The sequence below is a fragment of the Chelon labrosus genome, assembly GCF_963514085.1.
Source record: "Chelon labrosus genome assembly, chromosome: 9".
Lineage (NCBI taxonomy): Eukaryota > Metazoa > Chordata > Actinopteri > Mugiliformes > Mugilidae > Chelon > Chelon labrosus.
This window is the reverse complement of record NC_140359.1, coordinates 4,460,621-4,476,618: the sequence shown is the minus strand read 5'-3', so window position 1 is coordinate 4,476,618 and position 15,998 is coordinate 4,460,621. Positions and strand designations below refer to the sequence as shown.

At 43.2% G+C, this 15,998-nt stretch overlaps 1 protein-coding gene across 2 annotated transcripts in view; it reads right to left on the bottom strand.

The window, feature by feature from the left end:
- Positions 1–15,998, bottom strand: part of tncb (tenascin Cb) — a 43,684-nt gene that overhangs the window by 19,508 nt on the left and 8,178 nt on the right. For both annotated transcript variants that reach the window (XM_084551559.1, XM_084551558.1), the window contains exons 2-8: positions 12,708–13,281; positions 11,141–12,361; positions 9,240–9,503; positions 9,038–9,153; positions 8,410–8,563; positions 3,048–3,317; positions 1,463–1,648 (exon numbers count right to left, since the gene is read on the bottom strand). In XM_084551559.1, the coding sequence (XP_084407685.1) occupies positions 1,463–1,648; positions 3,048–3,317; positions 8,410–8,563; positions 9,038–9,153; positions 9,240–9,503; positions 11,141–12,361; positions 12,708–13,194 (2,698 nt within the window). In that variant the 5' untranslated portion in view covers positions 13,195–13,281. The remainder of the gene's footprint in view (positions 1–1,462; positions 1,649–3,047; positions 3,318–8,409; positions 8,564–9,037; positions 9,154–9,239; positions 9,504–11,140; positions 12,362–12,707; positions 13,282–15,998) is intronic.

The following is a 15,998-nucleotide window of genomic DNA, read 5'->3' as shown; positions in this document are numbered from 1 at the left end:
GCTAATGGCTCCAGTGCCTATGGCAAACACAAAAATGCCTTCTTGTGGCTTGATTGCACAATAGATTGCAGCCTAATTGCGTTTCATGGTAAGCCTGTGTTCGGTGTGGGACCTCAACGTTGTATTTGCATTGATGTAGCTATAGGGCTCTTGTCGCGGAGCAGAAACACTACTTGCTATGATACAGCAGCCTCCGGAGGCCCTTTGGTCTCTACAATTAAGCCCTCTCTCGGCCTGATCGCCTCTAATTCCTTTATTAACTCCCACAGAGGTCATTGCACAGTGAGTCTTGCAGCATGAAATTACACCTAAAGCCCAGGAAACTCATTATCAATAAAATCACGAGCGTGAAGGCAATTACAGATAATAAGTGTGTGAAAGAAGTGCTGAGGTGTGTGTGGAGCAGAGCTGAATGGACACAGTGCTTTATTTTCATGGGATGGGCCTCCCAAGGACAAAGAATTGGACCAGACAAAGACACTACTTGCCTGTTTTTGGGAGCTTTTTTGTTTCTCATGGCGTCTAATCCTGCCATGCTGAAGCACACAGTGCAGAAACACACAGAAAAAAAAAAAAAACACACACACACACACATCCGTCTCAAAGCATGGCTTTATAATGTCAGTGGCCTGGAAAGATGAAAACACACCCACTTTTCTTGTTAGAGTAAAAATCTTGAAGTGAAACAAGCAGCAGTGTTATCCAGTTTAATGTTTGAATGCCAAACCCCTCCTGGGTGGTTTTCTGACAAAGTGGGGCTTTTATAGTCGGGCAAACATTTCACAAAATAAAACAACGACAAGCCGTTTTGGAAAATGAGCGGGCCAGAAATAACAATGGCCTTTTAAGAGGGAGCACCACAAACACTTGCCCCAAGAATTAGCGGAATGAGCAGTTCACACTGTATTTTCTTTTCAACGGAGGCCTTTCAGCTGTGTCATCTGGGTGCAAAGTGGTAGTGAGCTGATGTGATCACGTAAGAATGAAAACAACTGAGTATGCATGCACTGAAACAAACGTTTCTCTTTGCTGAGCTGCTGAAATCCATATTAGACCTGATGAGAGGGTGCTTGGTCGCAAATTAATTAAACTGCAAACAAGTTAATAAAAAATCAGTCAACTTGAGCCTGGAAACACACTAGCATCACTTTTTTACAATGTGTGCAAGCTCTGTTACTTAGCATATGCGATAATAAGTAAGTAGTAATTGTTTTATTTATTTATTCTGTTAATAAGAACCCCATTCAGGTTGCCAAGCTGTGAGCAATCCCCAATGCCACGTTATAATACAGCAACTTTAATTAAACCTCAATAAGTAGTAACTTCTGGCAGTTTTAAGCCAAATTAAGAGTTTATAAACTGTGGCGAATGCTATTATAAAAGTGACGGCTGACATTTGATCAGTGACCATTTTGGATGGATGTTTGTGTATGTGCGTGTTTATGGCGCTGGTGTGTAGTACCAGTGATCTTAGCCTGGGTGGAGTCCTTGACTCCAGGGGGGAACAGCAGCTCTCCGTGCTCTCCCCCAGACAGAGGTCCATACTTGATGCGGTAGTTGTCCACCTTGGCCCGGCTGTTCTTCCACTCAAGAGTGATGCTCTCGTCTGTCAGCTCCACCGTCTGCAGGTCTTTGGGGGCGTCCAAGTCTGCAACACAAAAATTGTCTTTTTCTCACAGATGTCACATTATCCTAACCTGAATTAACATGACACGTGCGGCCAAAAATGTATGTCATCACACACAATTTTCTTTCATTTTGACTTTTCAGCAGTGGTGGAATGCCCATAAATATCAGCCTAATAATGTGTAATAAGATAGCAGTCACGTGGAGGGCTTTTCTGCTTTGAGTATGAACACATTTAGTAATTATTATTATACTTTTAACCTTTTCAGTGCAGGACCTTAACAGTGTAATATTACAACTTTTATGTAACCATCTCAATACTTTCTCATCCACTGTTCAGTCACGCACAATAATGGAAGAAAATAAAAAAAAGTTGTGGATGCCTCTGAGTCTATAAAAGGATTTAAAAAGATTTTAAAATGGTTTGATTATTTAGATTTACAATGGTTGTGGTTTGTACAGGACTGACTGCCCCAGCAAATTCAGCCCAAGAGTCAACAGATTGATGCAGAAATAAGTCTCAGGATCTGCGGGTAACTTGGATAACTGTTGGTTCTGAAGTGCATACATTCAAATTTAGGAAAACATTTGCAAGAGAAGCGTACCAGGAAAATGCATTTGCTGTCCAAATAGACTATTTGCAAAACTATAGTTTGCCAGTTAAAATATAGGAAAGGAATAATGATGGAATAATGGGCCCTGGGCAGACAAATCAAAGATAGAGTTGTTTGGCCACAGTAACAGTAGATATTGTTTGGTTCTTTAGGAGAAGAACCTCATACCAGCAGGGGAGCATGCTGCTGAAAGTGTTGTGGTTTGGGGTTGCTTTGCTGAGGCTGGCCAGCTTGCAACTATGAATTCTGCATTGTATCACAGAGCGCTTGAAAAAATGTGAGGCCATCTCCTCGAAAGCTGACACTGAAACAGAAGTGGGCCTTTCAGTAGGATAATGATACTAAGGAAGCACTATCAAATCCACCAAGCCTCAAAGAAAAGAAAGAGAGCTGTGGAAAGGACTAGACATGAAAGAAAATGCCCAGATTTATAACTAAATACAAGGTTACATATTGAAAAGATATGCTAAAGAGACGGGCAGGGCCACCAAAAGAAAAGCCAGCGTTAGACATTATGCTGAGCCAGGGTTAAAACATCAAACCAAATCATCACTCTATACTTCTGAGGACATTTTGTCCTCTGAGGAACATACGCATCCACGTCCACACATTAGCAGGATGCCCAACACCCTTGTAAACATCTAGCCTTAAGCAAAGCATGTGTGGTCCAACCCCATCCTCCCACCCCGCTGACACAAAGAACACAGCAGCGTGTTCCACCTGGCTGCAATAACCAGTTAATAGCTGACTGCTTTTCATTTAGGAAGAAGGGCTACGTCACGGCAGTACACATGGTCACAGTCTTACCTGTGAGGAAGGACTCGTAGATGGGAATACTGGCCCGTTCTCCCTTCCGAGCCGTCAGAGACACTTCGTACTGGGTGTCGGGGGTGAGGCCTCCCAGGTGGTACTGGGTGTCACTGGAGGACAGCTCCACCACGTTGCGATCGGCGGGGTTTGAGCTGGGCCCATAGGAGACGCTGACCCCGTCCACCTCGGCCACCGGCAGGAACCAGGTCACTAGCGCGGTGGTGTCGGTTACGTCACGCACGTCCACCTGGCTCGGGGCATCGATCACTGCAGGGGTAGAGGGGAGCGTAATGTAATTTAAAGCTGTATTATTTGATTCGACAAATGCTTTGTTTCAGTTCTCCGGCAACTCTTGAGAAAAATATGTGCCTCTTTAGGTACAATATGTTTCATTAAGTTCAGCTCCTTGTAGCTAACTGTCTATGTACAGTATTTTGATGCCAGACTGGTAGTGTCATGTGGAGTTTTATTGTTTTGTCATTTTCCCCACCAAAAAAACAGCCTGCAGGAAACAAGGAAACAAAAAAATTAAGTTGTGGGAAAAAAACAAAAGTCTTACAGATGCCAAAAACCTCCACGGAGCGGTTACTTTGTTTGTGACTTAGAGAAACATGTTTTCTATTACACTTTCTCAACTGTCCCATTGTTGATCTAAACATATTGAATGGTGCAGCTTTAAAGTATTTTATTTTTTACAGCATTTGCACTGAAATGTTTCTATTCAGCACATATTTAGAGGTTGTGGTGGTTAACCATTTAGTTTAGTCTTCTAAGTCAACCAACTTTATCGTTCATGTCATTAATAATCATGATGAGATTTGACTGATGCACATTTACATACAGTGGCAATCACTTAAAGTGTCTTAGTAAGGCGTTTGCAACCAGAGGAGGCAACATGAGCCTTGGTATTTAATCTACAAGTCTCTGGAACTCTTCTGGGGGTATGGAAAACTGTTACACATTTATTGAACTGAACATGACACTAACCATGGACCATGAAGATAGGAAATATATGATCGAGTCAGGAATGTTGGTGTGGGGCGGTGTGGCCATAGATATCAGTGTTATACAGTCGGCAACGGTGCTGAAATATGTGACAGCCCTCTTGCGTTTATGAGGTTATTCAAACTATTTACAGATCAAATCCCAGCTCCATGAAGGACGCCTTTTAACTAACGCTCAAATTGATTTGTCACAGGCAAGCAACTTTAGGAAAGTCAGCCCTCTGTGCAGAGCTGATAAAAAGAAGAATCTGCATTTGAGCTTAACACAGATTTGTCTTCAGCGGAGGCTGCATGAGTGTCTTTTGGGTGTCATGATACTATTCTCCTGGGAGGCCAGCGTCCCTCTGTGGCTGACTGCTTGACTGACTGATGCCTCCCACACATGGTGGGTTGGGTTGGAGGGGGGAGCGGAGAGACTCGCTTCACACAATTAACCTCTCAGTGTGGAAATCTCACAGTATGTGAGCCGCAAGCCGGTGTAACGGGAGATATTATGAGAGCCATGAGTGACACAAAGAACTCTGAACCTCGTAATCCAAGAAGCGCTGACACGACATGTATCCGTGTGTGAAAGCACAATATAAAAAAACATGATTCCACTGAGTTGTGATTGTGTTGTAAGGTTGTTCCATAAATATCCTTTAGGAACCATTGGTGTTCAGGAATTGTAGTCAGTAAAGCTCTTTCCATTTTTTAAGTTAAGCTAAGATCCCGGCTTCACCTTCATATTTAAAACATTATCATGGGAGTGGCTCATCTAACTCTCAGGCAAGAAACAAATAACTATATTTCCCAAACGATTTCATGACACATAGAGTCAGTTTTGTTCCGGGCATTTATGGTTGTTGGGAGAAACCTGGTTATGGCCAAAATCTGATCATTTCAGGCGTTTTGGTAAACTGAAAGGAGTTGATGCTGCATAAATGTGCCTGCAGTTGGAAGACCTGATCTAATTTCCAGATGGTGGTGGAGAAAGACAGGAAGTAATGGGGTGAAAGAGAGTGGATGACACAGAGCAAATGGTGCAGGCTGGAACAAAACCTGCCTCGGTTTACGGTGAGCCTTACCTCTGATATGTTCTTTGTACATACACACATTCAAAAAGCCAATTAAAAAACATTCAGTCTCTTACCCTGTTTATGGTTACATGGCTCACTGTTAACATTTAAGAAATCAGTGTACTTGTGAAACAAGGTTATTTCATGCAATGCAAAGTACCACAGACCGCTAAATTTTGTGATAATATGGGACAGACTATGTTAGACTGAGGCTATGTCCTTGTTTAAAAGAGAAACTGCATATTGCTGTATTGCTGCCCTAGAGTGACTTTTTTTTCTTCTCAAAAAGTACTTCCACTTTAATTTTATGTGTGTCATTTGAGTTATCTAATTGATATAATGGTAATGTACCGGGGGTACAATTTCTCTTGAGAATGTAGAACACCATAAGAATAAGAGATCCATCCATCAACACACAGTTAAACTACAGAACAGCCACTATATCACCGCACTTCATTTTCTCTGGTTGAGCCGTAGATATCTCTGACACATTTAAACAATAATCCGTAATGCGCTCTAAGCTTGCCATACAGAAAGAACACCAGTAATTTACCACCCGAGCTCTCACTCCTGTGAGAAGAAGATAAGGTTATGGTATGTCTCTAATGATACATCCTTGCAGACAACTGTCACACCATAAATAAGCACAGAAGAGCCCTGACCCGCCTGCTGCAGGACGGAGCTGCCAAACTTCGCACTAAATGTGGGCTTATCTCCGAAGGATAACAGCTAGAATAGTTGCGTTTAGGCCTGTGTTTCAGCCAAGGAGGCCATGCACAGAGCCTTACTTTTAAAGAAAATAAATGTTAACACCTTCTGCAGGAGTTGAAGCCACGTTTTGAAGGACACATACAATGTTGTAAAAGTCCAGCAGTTGACAGGCAGGTGATGTTACAAATCCAGCCGAGTTTGCCCTCATTATATTGATCCCCAGCTCCTTTGAGTGTAACAAGCCTTGGGGCTTCACAGCTTGATATGATGATACTGTATCTCATAACTTCCCTATAGGGATGAAAATCCATATCTCTTTTTATTACCCTTGCTAAATCACAACAATGCAGTGACATCTAATAAGCTAATCACTCAGGGGTGACAAGTCAGACTGTTTTCAATACCCGCGGGCTGCATGATGGATAACCCAGATAGAGAAAGCAGTGAACCTATGCAAGGTATAAAGATGACAACCAGTTTCTTCATTTTACTTTGACAGGTCTAAGTGACATTTTTTTTTTTTTTTTTCACAATAACCTGTATTTCTGGAAAATCACACTCTCAGTCTGCAGCATTAGGTCCAGAGTGCTGGTGCAATGCAGAGTTTAAGCTTATTCTCCCGAAAATGTCTTTTAGCACAGTGGTTAGGATTAATGGCAAGAGGTTGAGATTACCATTATTTGATATAGATCTTTTATTTTTAGCATAAGTGTTAAGCTTTTCTCAGCAAGGGCTGAAAATCCTGTGTTTATAAGTGTCACATGGGGCACAGTATGTCCATATATCCAGGATGTTAAGACATTTTATCTTTATCTCACCTCTTTTTCCTATAATGCCAATCTTAAGATTTCCATTACAAAATATTTTAGAAAACAGAAATGAACGACCTACTGCATATCATGCCCGCAGACAATGAAAAGTATTTTAGATCCTTGTTATGCAAGTTTTTATATCTGATAACCTGTTCCTGACAGGGCAAACCAGACACTCGAGTGCCTTTGCTTTTTGAGATGTAAACAACAATACAGGAAGCAGAATGGTAGAACTTATAATACGAGCTTGTACATGGATCTCCGATGAAGCAAAATTCTTTTTTAAAAAAAGTTGTCCAGAATGTGTCATTCAAGTGTAAGCTCAAAATACCTCACAAACTGTTCATTCTACCATGTCTGTATATTTCTGGGTTTAGTTCCAAATTGCCTGTTTCAGTGTCTGCAGCTGTCAATGCAAACGCCTCTTTCTACGTCTACTCTATTTCTGTATGTGCAGCACATTCGGGTGACTGCCCTGCAGACTACGTGAAGTTATTAAAACCTGAAAAAAGTTCAGGAACAAGACCACTCCCCATGCCATTCAATGTCCCGTGTTTACCTATAAAGGTGTGTCTTAACCTTAACCTTTCCCATCTTCCTCTTTTCTTCCACTTTCATCTTTCATTACAGTAACCAGGGGGACAAGGAGCTGAAGCTTCCTGAGACGGGCCCTCACCCTGAGTCTCACTCCCTGGCTTCCTCTGCCACCATCTACCCTCTAATCCCTTCCCCTCAACCCCTCTCATGCCTCCATTCATTTCCCTCACGTCCTGTCTTCCAATAAACTTCCTTGCATTAAGGCATGTTACATATTCCCATCCCTAGCTTAAAACTTGATGATAGCTTACAGCTTCTTTCTATTGCTTCCCAGAGGCCCGTAAATTAGTTATTGGAGGTTTAAACTGAAAATGATCCATATGAGCCATTTATGATAGCACAAACTGAAATTTTGTGAACAGCGTGGGAACCATGTCAACTTTTGAAAACCCTTCCACTAGTTATGTGACTACTGGGAGAAAACACCACCTTGTGGTACTAGGGTACTGCAAGAGGATGATGTTATTGAAAATGCAGCAGTCCTCAATCATGCGGAAAACAAAATGAGAATATATTAGTTTGAGGATGTTAACAGTTTCCTCATCACTCCATGCACAGCTCATGGTTTTGTCTTTTACCATTTTTAGTCTCTTCCATGTCACTAATAAATACATCATGTGTGAGGGGATTTGTCCTCTAATGCTAACATTTTATTCTAAGCTTCTTTTTTTCAGTTGAGTAGAGAACGAGTAGAGCAGCTGGATAGAGACAAAGCGCTGTACCCAGTGTAATTTGTTTCCGAGGTTTCCGCCTTTTCGGCTCAGAAAATCCAAAAATAACAATCAATCATTTGGGTGGGACTTATTCTTAGTATTAAAAAAAAAACAAAAAAAAAAACAATGCTTGAGTTTTTGTGGAAAAGAAAACTGTCCCAAATCTCCATTAATCTTTGTTTGTTCCTTTTTTTTTATTCTGATATTTTTGATGCATTTCCAATCAACTTGATGTACAATTAAAGATGTTTAATCATTCAGATTGGTTTGCATATTTTATTTATTTATTTATTATATAGTATTAGAAGATCCTAATTGTCCTAAAAATTAATAGGATGAGAATCCTGCAAAAATTACAGATCTGCAAACTGAGCACATGCTCCGTCACATGGAATAAAACCTTTCCAATGAGTCTAAGAGAAAAGAATAATCAGCCAGTTAGCACAGTAAATGTGCACACTCACTTGTGATGACGTTCTTGGAGGCTGGTGGTCCACGCTTGTTGTTCTTCACCACCTCCAGTTTGACCTCATACTCCTGGCCTGGACCCAGGCCAGACTGCTCAAAGGTGGTCTCTGGCTGGCCAAGGGAGTTCAGAATCTCACCATCGTCCTCTTTCTGCCATCACCAAAAAAACCACACCGGTCGTCAGCCACTACATTGACAAGGGCTGGCATGGTGCATAAAGTAAAGGGGGGAAACAACTGCAAAATCATACATAATAGCATTCTGGGTGGTGTTTGTATTTAAGTGTTGACAGGAAATTAGAATTTAGCTAGTGTGCTTCGCAATAGCACTGATTTCTATGAACACTCAAAAAGAAAAATAAAGTGTTAACACAGACGCTGTGTGCTGTACGGTCCTTGGAGCTGTCAGGACTTGCTAAACGATTTTCCAGAGGATACTCACCCTGATCCTCATGTATGCATATTAAGCCATTACTGAATCTGAAGTAGGGGGTCTGCAGTGGGTTGTATATAGTTTCCACGAGAGGAAAAATTTGGATAATGACCAAGGCTGGGGTAAGCTCTAGAGTTCAACCACTTCTTGGAACACAGAAGCTACATTAACATAATGGGTAGCAGAACTCACTGTGTTTCTGAAGATGAGGTTCCAGCCATCGAAGGGAATGTCCAGTGGGTCCCACTCCACTTCTACCGACGTCTCCCGCACTGCCTTGAACTTGAGACCCTCAGGCTCAGGAAGATCTGAAAAATTGAACAACTCTGACTACATCTCATCTTGATTTATGCGCTGTGCTTTTTTGTAACTTCCGCAGGGAGCAGTCACTTACGTGTTGCCACTCTAGCACTGACGGGAACACTCTTCTTGTTGTTGAGCACAGCATAGACACTGATTAGGTACTCAATGCCAGGCTCAAGTTCCCGAATAGTGGCCGTCTTCTGGTCGCCAGACACCCGCATGTCCAACTCCAGACCTCCAAGGGCGGTGGGCATATAGGTGATCAGGTACTCGGTCACACGCATCTCATTCTCCCAGGACACATCCACCGTCTCTGGGGTGACTTCCAACACTGTTAGGTCCTTGGGTGGGGAGACTGTGAAGAAACACTTACAATAATTGATCCATACCAACATTGCAAGCGATTTCATCTCCATGAAGGTTTAAAATATGTATATTCTTTGGGGATAATAGTGTGAGCTGAAATAGATCCATGGAAAATCTATCAAAACCTAATAAGCAAAGAGAGACCTGATTCAAGGGGCATAGGGAGGCCCGAGGCTAATTAGACCCAATCAAATATAGTCCACCCGAGAAGACACTAATAGAGAGAGATCACAGCACTAGATAGCTGATGGACAATCCTTGCACTCCTTTTCCTTTAACTTGTTCTTCATGTCAACAAAGTACATCTCAAGTTTCCCCTTTATTTCTAAAGAAACCCTTTTTACAGATTGTGACATACCATGTAATCACAGATTACATTCAGATCCATTAATGTATCCAAAATAATGAGTGTGGTCTACATTTATTTTCCTGCACTGCTCAATCTGAATCCCAAATCCCTGTGTTATACACAAATTGTTCCATACAAGCAATGGAGTAACCCAGCCTCTTTGGAACTTTCTGACTATTGCCCTGATGTACATTCACCCCTCCATCAAGGACTCTTTTCCAATCAGTGGTTTCCAAAACTACAGTTTATGATTTTTCCATGTGATCTATTGTAAAAAATAGCCAAGCTAATATAACCCAAGTCATCACTTCACTAGATAATAAGGTTGTAATAAGAAATCAAAACTCATCAGTTACAATACATATGAACATTCTTTATACATACATAGGTGGGTTGTAGTTCTAACAGCTAGAATTAATTGTAATAGTAAGTAAAAAGCCCAGAAGAAAGGCTCCAACTTAATGCTGATGTGGTGCTTGTGGTGCCTGTTTATGGTAAACAGGGACTATTATTTACAGATGTTCCGAACAAGTTTTTTTCCCTATCCAATACCGATCTTTTAATATTCAGTATCGGCCAATCTCTGTCCCAATCCGATCTTAAATAAATAAAATGTCCTCCCTTGCAGATTCATAAAGGCATTTCTTATCTTCCTTGTATTCTCCTATATCACATATAAAGGGTACCTCCTCTTGGCTCCAGAAGCTCCAACAGATGGTAAAAATGTGTGTTCTCTACTCCAGAAATGAGCTGGTTATCTAACACCATAGACTCCATGACCTTCTCTGTAATACTTTTCGCCTTGACACTGTCTCTAGATGTTTATTGTTGCCTCTGTGCCACCTTTGCCTGAGCAAAGTGTCGAGTGACAAACTCCTACTTGCAAAACAGCCACATTGCACTTCCTATTTCTGACTGACTTCATTATCCACAGTAAAGTACATCCACACAGCAGACAAGTTTAGTCATGTGATTTTGGGTCTTCTCCGATTTTTGGTAGCTTTGATGCTAGCCAACCACTACTAAAACATAAGAAGAAGCAGACGCTTTCACACTACAGGGATGTGGTTTTGGTTTATGACAGACCTAAAATAAATAACTACAATAGTTTGTGCTTGGCAGAAGCCTGATCTGATCATTTAAAAAAAATGCCTGGATTGTCCCTGATACTGATCTCCTGATACCAATCAGGACATCCCTACTATTTTCAAAATCCTGTAGACTTTGGTACCTAAAATTATACATTTAAATTTTGGTTATCTAGTAGCCTAGCTTACCGTCAGAGCAGTCCTCTCCAATGAAGCCCTCCTCGCAGATACACAGTCCATTCTCGCAGCGCCCCTGGTTCTGGCAATCTCCTGGACAGGTCAGTATGGAGCAGTCAGGCCCAGTGAAACCCTCATAACACACGCAGTTGCCATCAACGCAGTAACCTCGGTCTAAACAGTTACTGGGACACGTCTTCTCGCTGCAGTCCTCTCCAGTAAAACCTTTATGACAGACACATTGACCGTTGACACACTGGCCACGGTCCAGGCAGTCGTTGGGGCAGGTCAGCTCAGCACAGTCTTTCCCGGTAAAGCCGACAAAGCACACACACTTGCCATCCACACACTCTCCGCGTCCCATGCAATCTTTGGGGCAGGTCTTGATGCTGCAGTCCTCCCCTGTGTAGCCTTTTTCGCATATGCACTGTCCATCAACACAGCGGCCCCTGTCTTGGCAATTGTTGGGGCAGGAGAGCTCACTGCAGTCTTCACCTTGGTATCCTATGTCGCATACACATTCTCCGTTAATGCACTGGCCCCTGTTGCTGCAGTTGTCAGGGCACGAGAGGATGGAGCAGTCTTCACCTTCAAATCCTGGATCACAGATGCACTTCCCATTAAAGCAGTGGCCTCTCTCGTTGCAGTTCTTTGGGCAGGTGAGCTTTGAGCAGTCCTCTCCACTGTAGCCATTATGACACACGCACTGGCCATTCACACACATGCCACGGTTGTTGCAGTTGCCAGGACAAGTGAGTTCACCGCAGTCCTCCCCAGTGAAGCCGTCATCACAATAGCAGGTTCCATTGATGCAGCGTCCGCGATCGTAGCAGTCATTTGGACAGATGAGTTCGGAGCAGTCGAAGCCCGTCCATGGATGGTCGCAAACACACTCATCCTCCACACAGCGTCCACGGCCCAAGCAGTTGTTGAGGCAGTTGGTCTGGGAACAGTCCAAACCAATAAAGCCCTCCTCGCAAAGACAGGACCCTTCGACACAGTGGCCGTAGTCGCCACAATCCAGCAGGCAGAGCTCAATACTGCAGTCGTCCCCACCAAAGCCCTCAAAGCATTCACATTTGCCATCCACACAGCGGCCCTGGTCCTGGCAATCGTTGGGGCACTCAGGTTCGGTGCAGTTGGGGCCCTTCCATCCTTGTTCACATACACAGCTGCAGGTGTCAGTGCTCCAGTTCCCACGTCCATTACAATAGGGCTTTGTGGTCACTTCACCTGGGGGAAGGCAAGGAAAACACAGTGTGTTTAAAACTATTCCATTGCGACTACAAGTTGTTTGGAAAAGTAATGTGTGCCCATCAAACTCCAGCCTTATACCTCCATTAGACAAATTAACACAGGACACCTGAAGAACAATGGTTACAAATGGCGAGACTGAAATTTGAGTGAGAACCTTTTTTTAATACAAACTGAGTTTGTTTGTGGAAATATACTAAGTACTTCTGTAAATATGGTCAGCCTCACTATATTGTCAATAACATAATGGTCAGCACCTTATGAACTTGTGTTTTCTTTGGAAAACTGTGTACATGCGTGTATACAATAAAAGATGTAGACTGACCTGTAACCTGAGCTCCACAGCAGCCTGCTCCAGTGCTGCACTGCTCCCTCAGACTAGACAGCTCTGACTCCAGCATCTCCAGCCTGTTCAGGATGTCTTTGATGTCTGGCAGCTGGTTATCGCAGCCGCAAGCCTGCTTGGGGATATTGATGCGATGGGTGAAAACAATCTGGTTGTCGCCATCCACCGTGTGCTCCATGTGCTCGGTGTTCTGCATGTCCATCGGAGCGCTCTTGTGTTTGAGATCAGCTCCTCCGGGCGAGTCGAGGTCCACGGAGCAGAGGGACGTGGAGGGGACATTGATGTTGTAGACATGGTTGAACACCACTGGCTGGTCAGGGTTGGGCAGGGTAAGGTTCTCTTGTGTTTTCTTTGGCATCAGGGCCTCTCTGCGGTGGCGGATGACCTTCTTGACAAGGCCAGAGGTGGAGAACTGTAGGAGTAGGACTAGAACCAAGGAGCTCAAGAGGAAGCCTTTGATTTCCATGATGACACCCTGGTATTGCAGCTTCTGAGAAGGTGGCAGTTCACTGCAGATGACTCAGGTATCAAGTAAGTGTTCTTGCCTTGAGTGCTAGAGTAAATGAAAGTAAAAACAGACGGAAAAAATGATTCAGTTTGACAAAGCATTTAAGTTGCCACATAGGTTTTTGTTATGTAGAAAATACCCTCATGCAACCCAGCAATCAACTCAGAACTGTTTGGATGAATATTCTACTGTTTTCTAGTTATTCTGAATGGATTTAACTACATACTCTTATCACACACACAAACATGCATCCACAAAGGGAGAGTAGCTGGAGTGAAATATGACAGAATCCCTTAAAAAGCAATTAACCTTTTTCAGTTTTCCTGAACAACAACCACCTCTAATCGTGTTGTTGCCTCTGACACATCTTAGCCCCCTTAGCCCCCTGCTCTCAGCAGAGGACACACACTCTTAGTGGATGTCACTGAGGTATTCTTTTCACAATTCCTCGGAGGAATGAGAGCAGCAATTACTGCAAGGGCGGTGCGTGACCTTGGGGATCTGTGTGATGCGGTCTTTCTCTGACCACGTTCAGACAGGTTGCCTCAACAGGAACAGCACTGGTAACACCTGCATGGTGGGAAGCCTCCTCTTTTCTCTACAGCTCAGACCACAACCCGAGCTGACAGATTAATATTGGTGTATAGCAAAACCATCTGTGGGCTTCCTGTAAAAGAACAGAGGGTCTGCACTGACTTCCCTCCTATAACCGCAAATCGGCAGGTCAGCATTCCCGGACTGTTCTCCTGGCAACCGCCAGCTTTTCTTTTAGTCCTGTAACATGATCTTATTGCTTTCACCTTCTGAGACATGAGTCTTTTAAAAGGTCTGCTGAAAAAATGTGCTGAGGTTGTGGCATCGAAGCCAGCTATAAAACCTGATGGCTTTTTTTGCTGTTTGATTTGACGTTATACTAAACATAACAAGCTGGTTAAAGGTATTCCCTTGCTGCATGCTGTAAGTCTGTTACATTTGAAGCTATGAGGACTGATTCTTAAAGCATCCTGTTTTGTTTAATGCTACACATTTAGTGTATATACAGATGCAGAAATGTGATGAAAGACATACTGCACAAATCTGTCAGCGCTCAAAGAGGGGGAGCAAAATTATGAATGCAGATTCAGTGCAGAGCCACGTACTTGCTGTTTTTTTTAAAGTGTCTGGCAGAGGCAGAGTTTATATTAATGCACTCTTTACTCCACCTTGTCAGAGATGCTGACACTGATCATTTCCTACTTCTAATAAAACCGATGTGTAGCTTGGCTGCTCTAAAGGTTAAGTGCAGCTGTTAGCAGCCAGCATGAAAATGTCTGTATAAGCAGACGTGAAATGCATGATTGCAGATGTATGTAGCATATTCCTAACCTTTGGTGGAATATGTATGAAGGGTTTAATTTTTGCTCTGATGAGGGATTTGCTGGACATTTTCACACGCACAGGCTGACAGTCAGCAGGTAATGTTGTGGTACGATGTGCTTGGTCTCTTCATCACGGCCTGACGTGTGATTAGGCAAGCTGACAGATAAGCTCAGCTTGGTGGTATCCCACGGCTTCACCCCCGACTTGCCCCCACCTCCACGTCACCCTTCCAGCTCCCTGATTAGACAGGAAGGGATGAGCGCCTCTATGATGGGTAGACTGCAAAAGTGCTAATGTGACTTGCTGAAGGGAATGTTTAGGATCTTGGCCCTCAGGGGTCCAAAAGAGCCCCCCTCTCCTGTCTCACACTCACATATACATGCACATCCACACGCACACACACCAGTGTAGTCACACTGCTGTGCCCAAGCATCACAAACTAGGGATTAAATCAACAAAATAGCCAGAAAATTGCTTTGAGTTGCTGCTAAGGTTTTAGTTCTGGGCGGTTGGTTGGCTTTCTCACTTTGAAGGCTGGCTGCTCTCCACATGGACCTCTGAGTGAAACCTACCCTGAGAGACCAAAGCGGGCTTTGTGTAAGAATCTGTGGCTCTGGCAAAACTCTACTTTACTCAGAAATAGATGAAGACAGGAAACTTCCACAAAGTCTGAGAAATATTTTGATTAAAGCCTTTCTCCTCTTAGCTGCCACCTACTACTTTTTAATATGACGCAGGACAATAATAATGAGAGACTCTGAGTGTGACCCTGAGAAACACAGAGCTGATTTGCTCTCTTTGGGCTTTCCTTCATGGGCACCCTGTGGCCCTGGCACTATGCTAATGCAGCTGGTTGTTGGCACTGTAGACATGGACTTGATACAATCTGACTGCTGCTGCTTTGTTATTCCCTCACTTGGTTTTGCTCCATAGTTTGCTTCTTAAACAGCAACAAAGCTTGTTGCCCGCCTCGTGGTTGCATGTGAGGAGAATTTCACCAAGGGAAAACCTGCTAGCAAAGACACATATGGCGCAACTGATCTAAATTACCCTGTTGTGAATGAGTGCTAGGGAAACACTCAAAGTTTTAAACCTCACAGGGGAGCTGGGAAGGCTTTAGTCCGTGTCCATTTGAAAGGTGATTAGGTCTGCTGCTGTCAAAAAATGTTAATTCTCTGGTATTATTGTCTCAGGGTTAAAGTAAATTGGCAGAGCTATTTTCTAACCCCAACCCTACCAGTACCACTGAAAAACAACACATAACGGCCTGTGTTTCGGCCTAGCGCAATAACCATACATAAAAATCTAAGTCAGAGTTATGGAAAACAACCATGATTGCTGGTAGGAGAAGTAAGTCTGCTGTGATATGTTGTATGGCTGACCACTAAACAAGGGAAGAACAC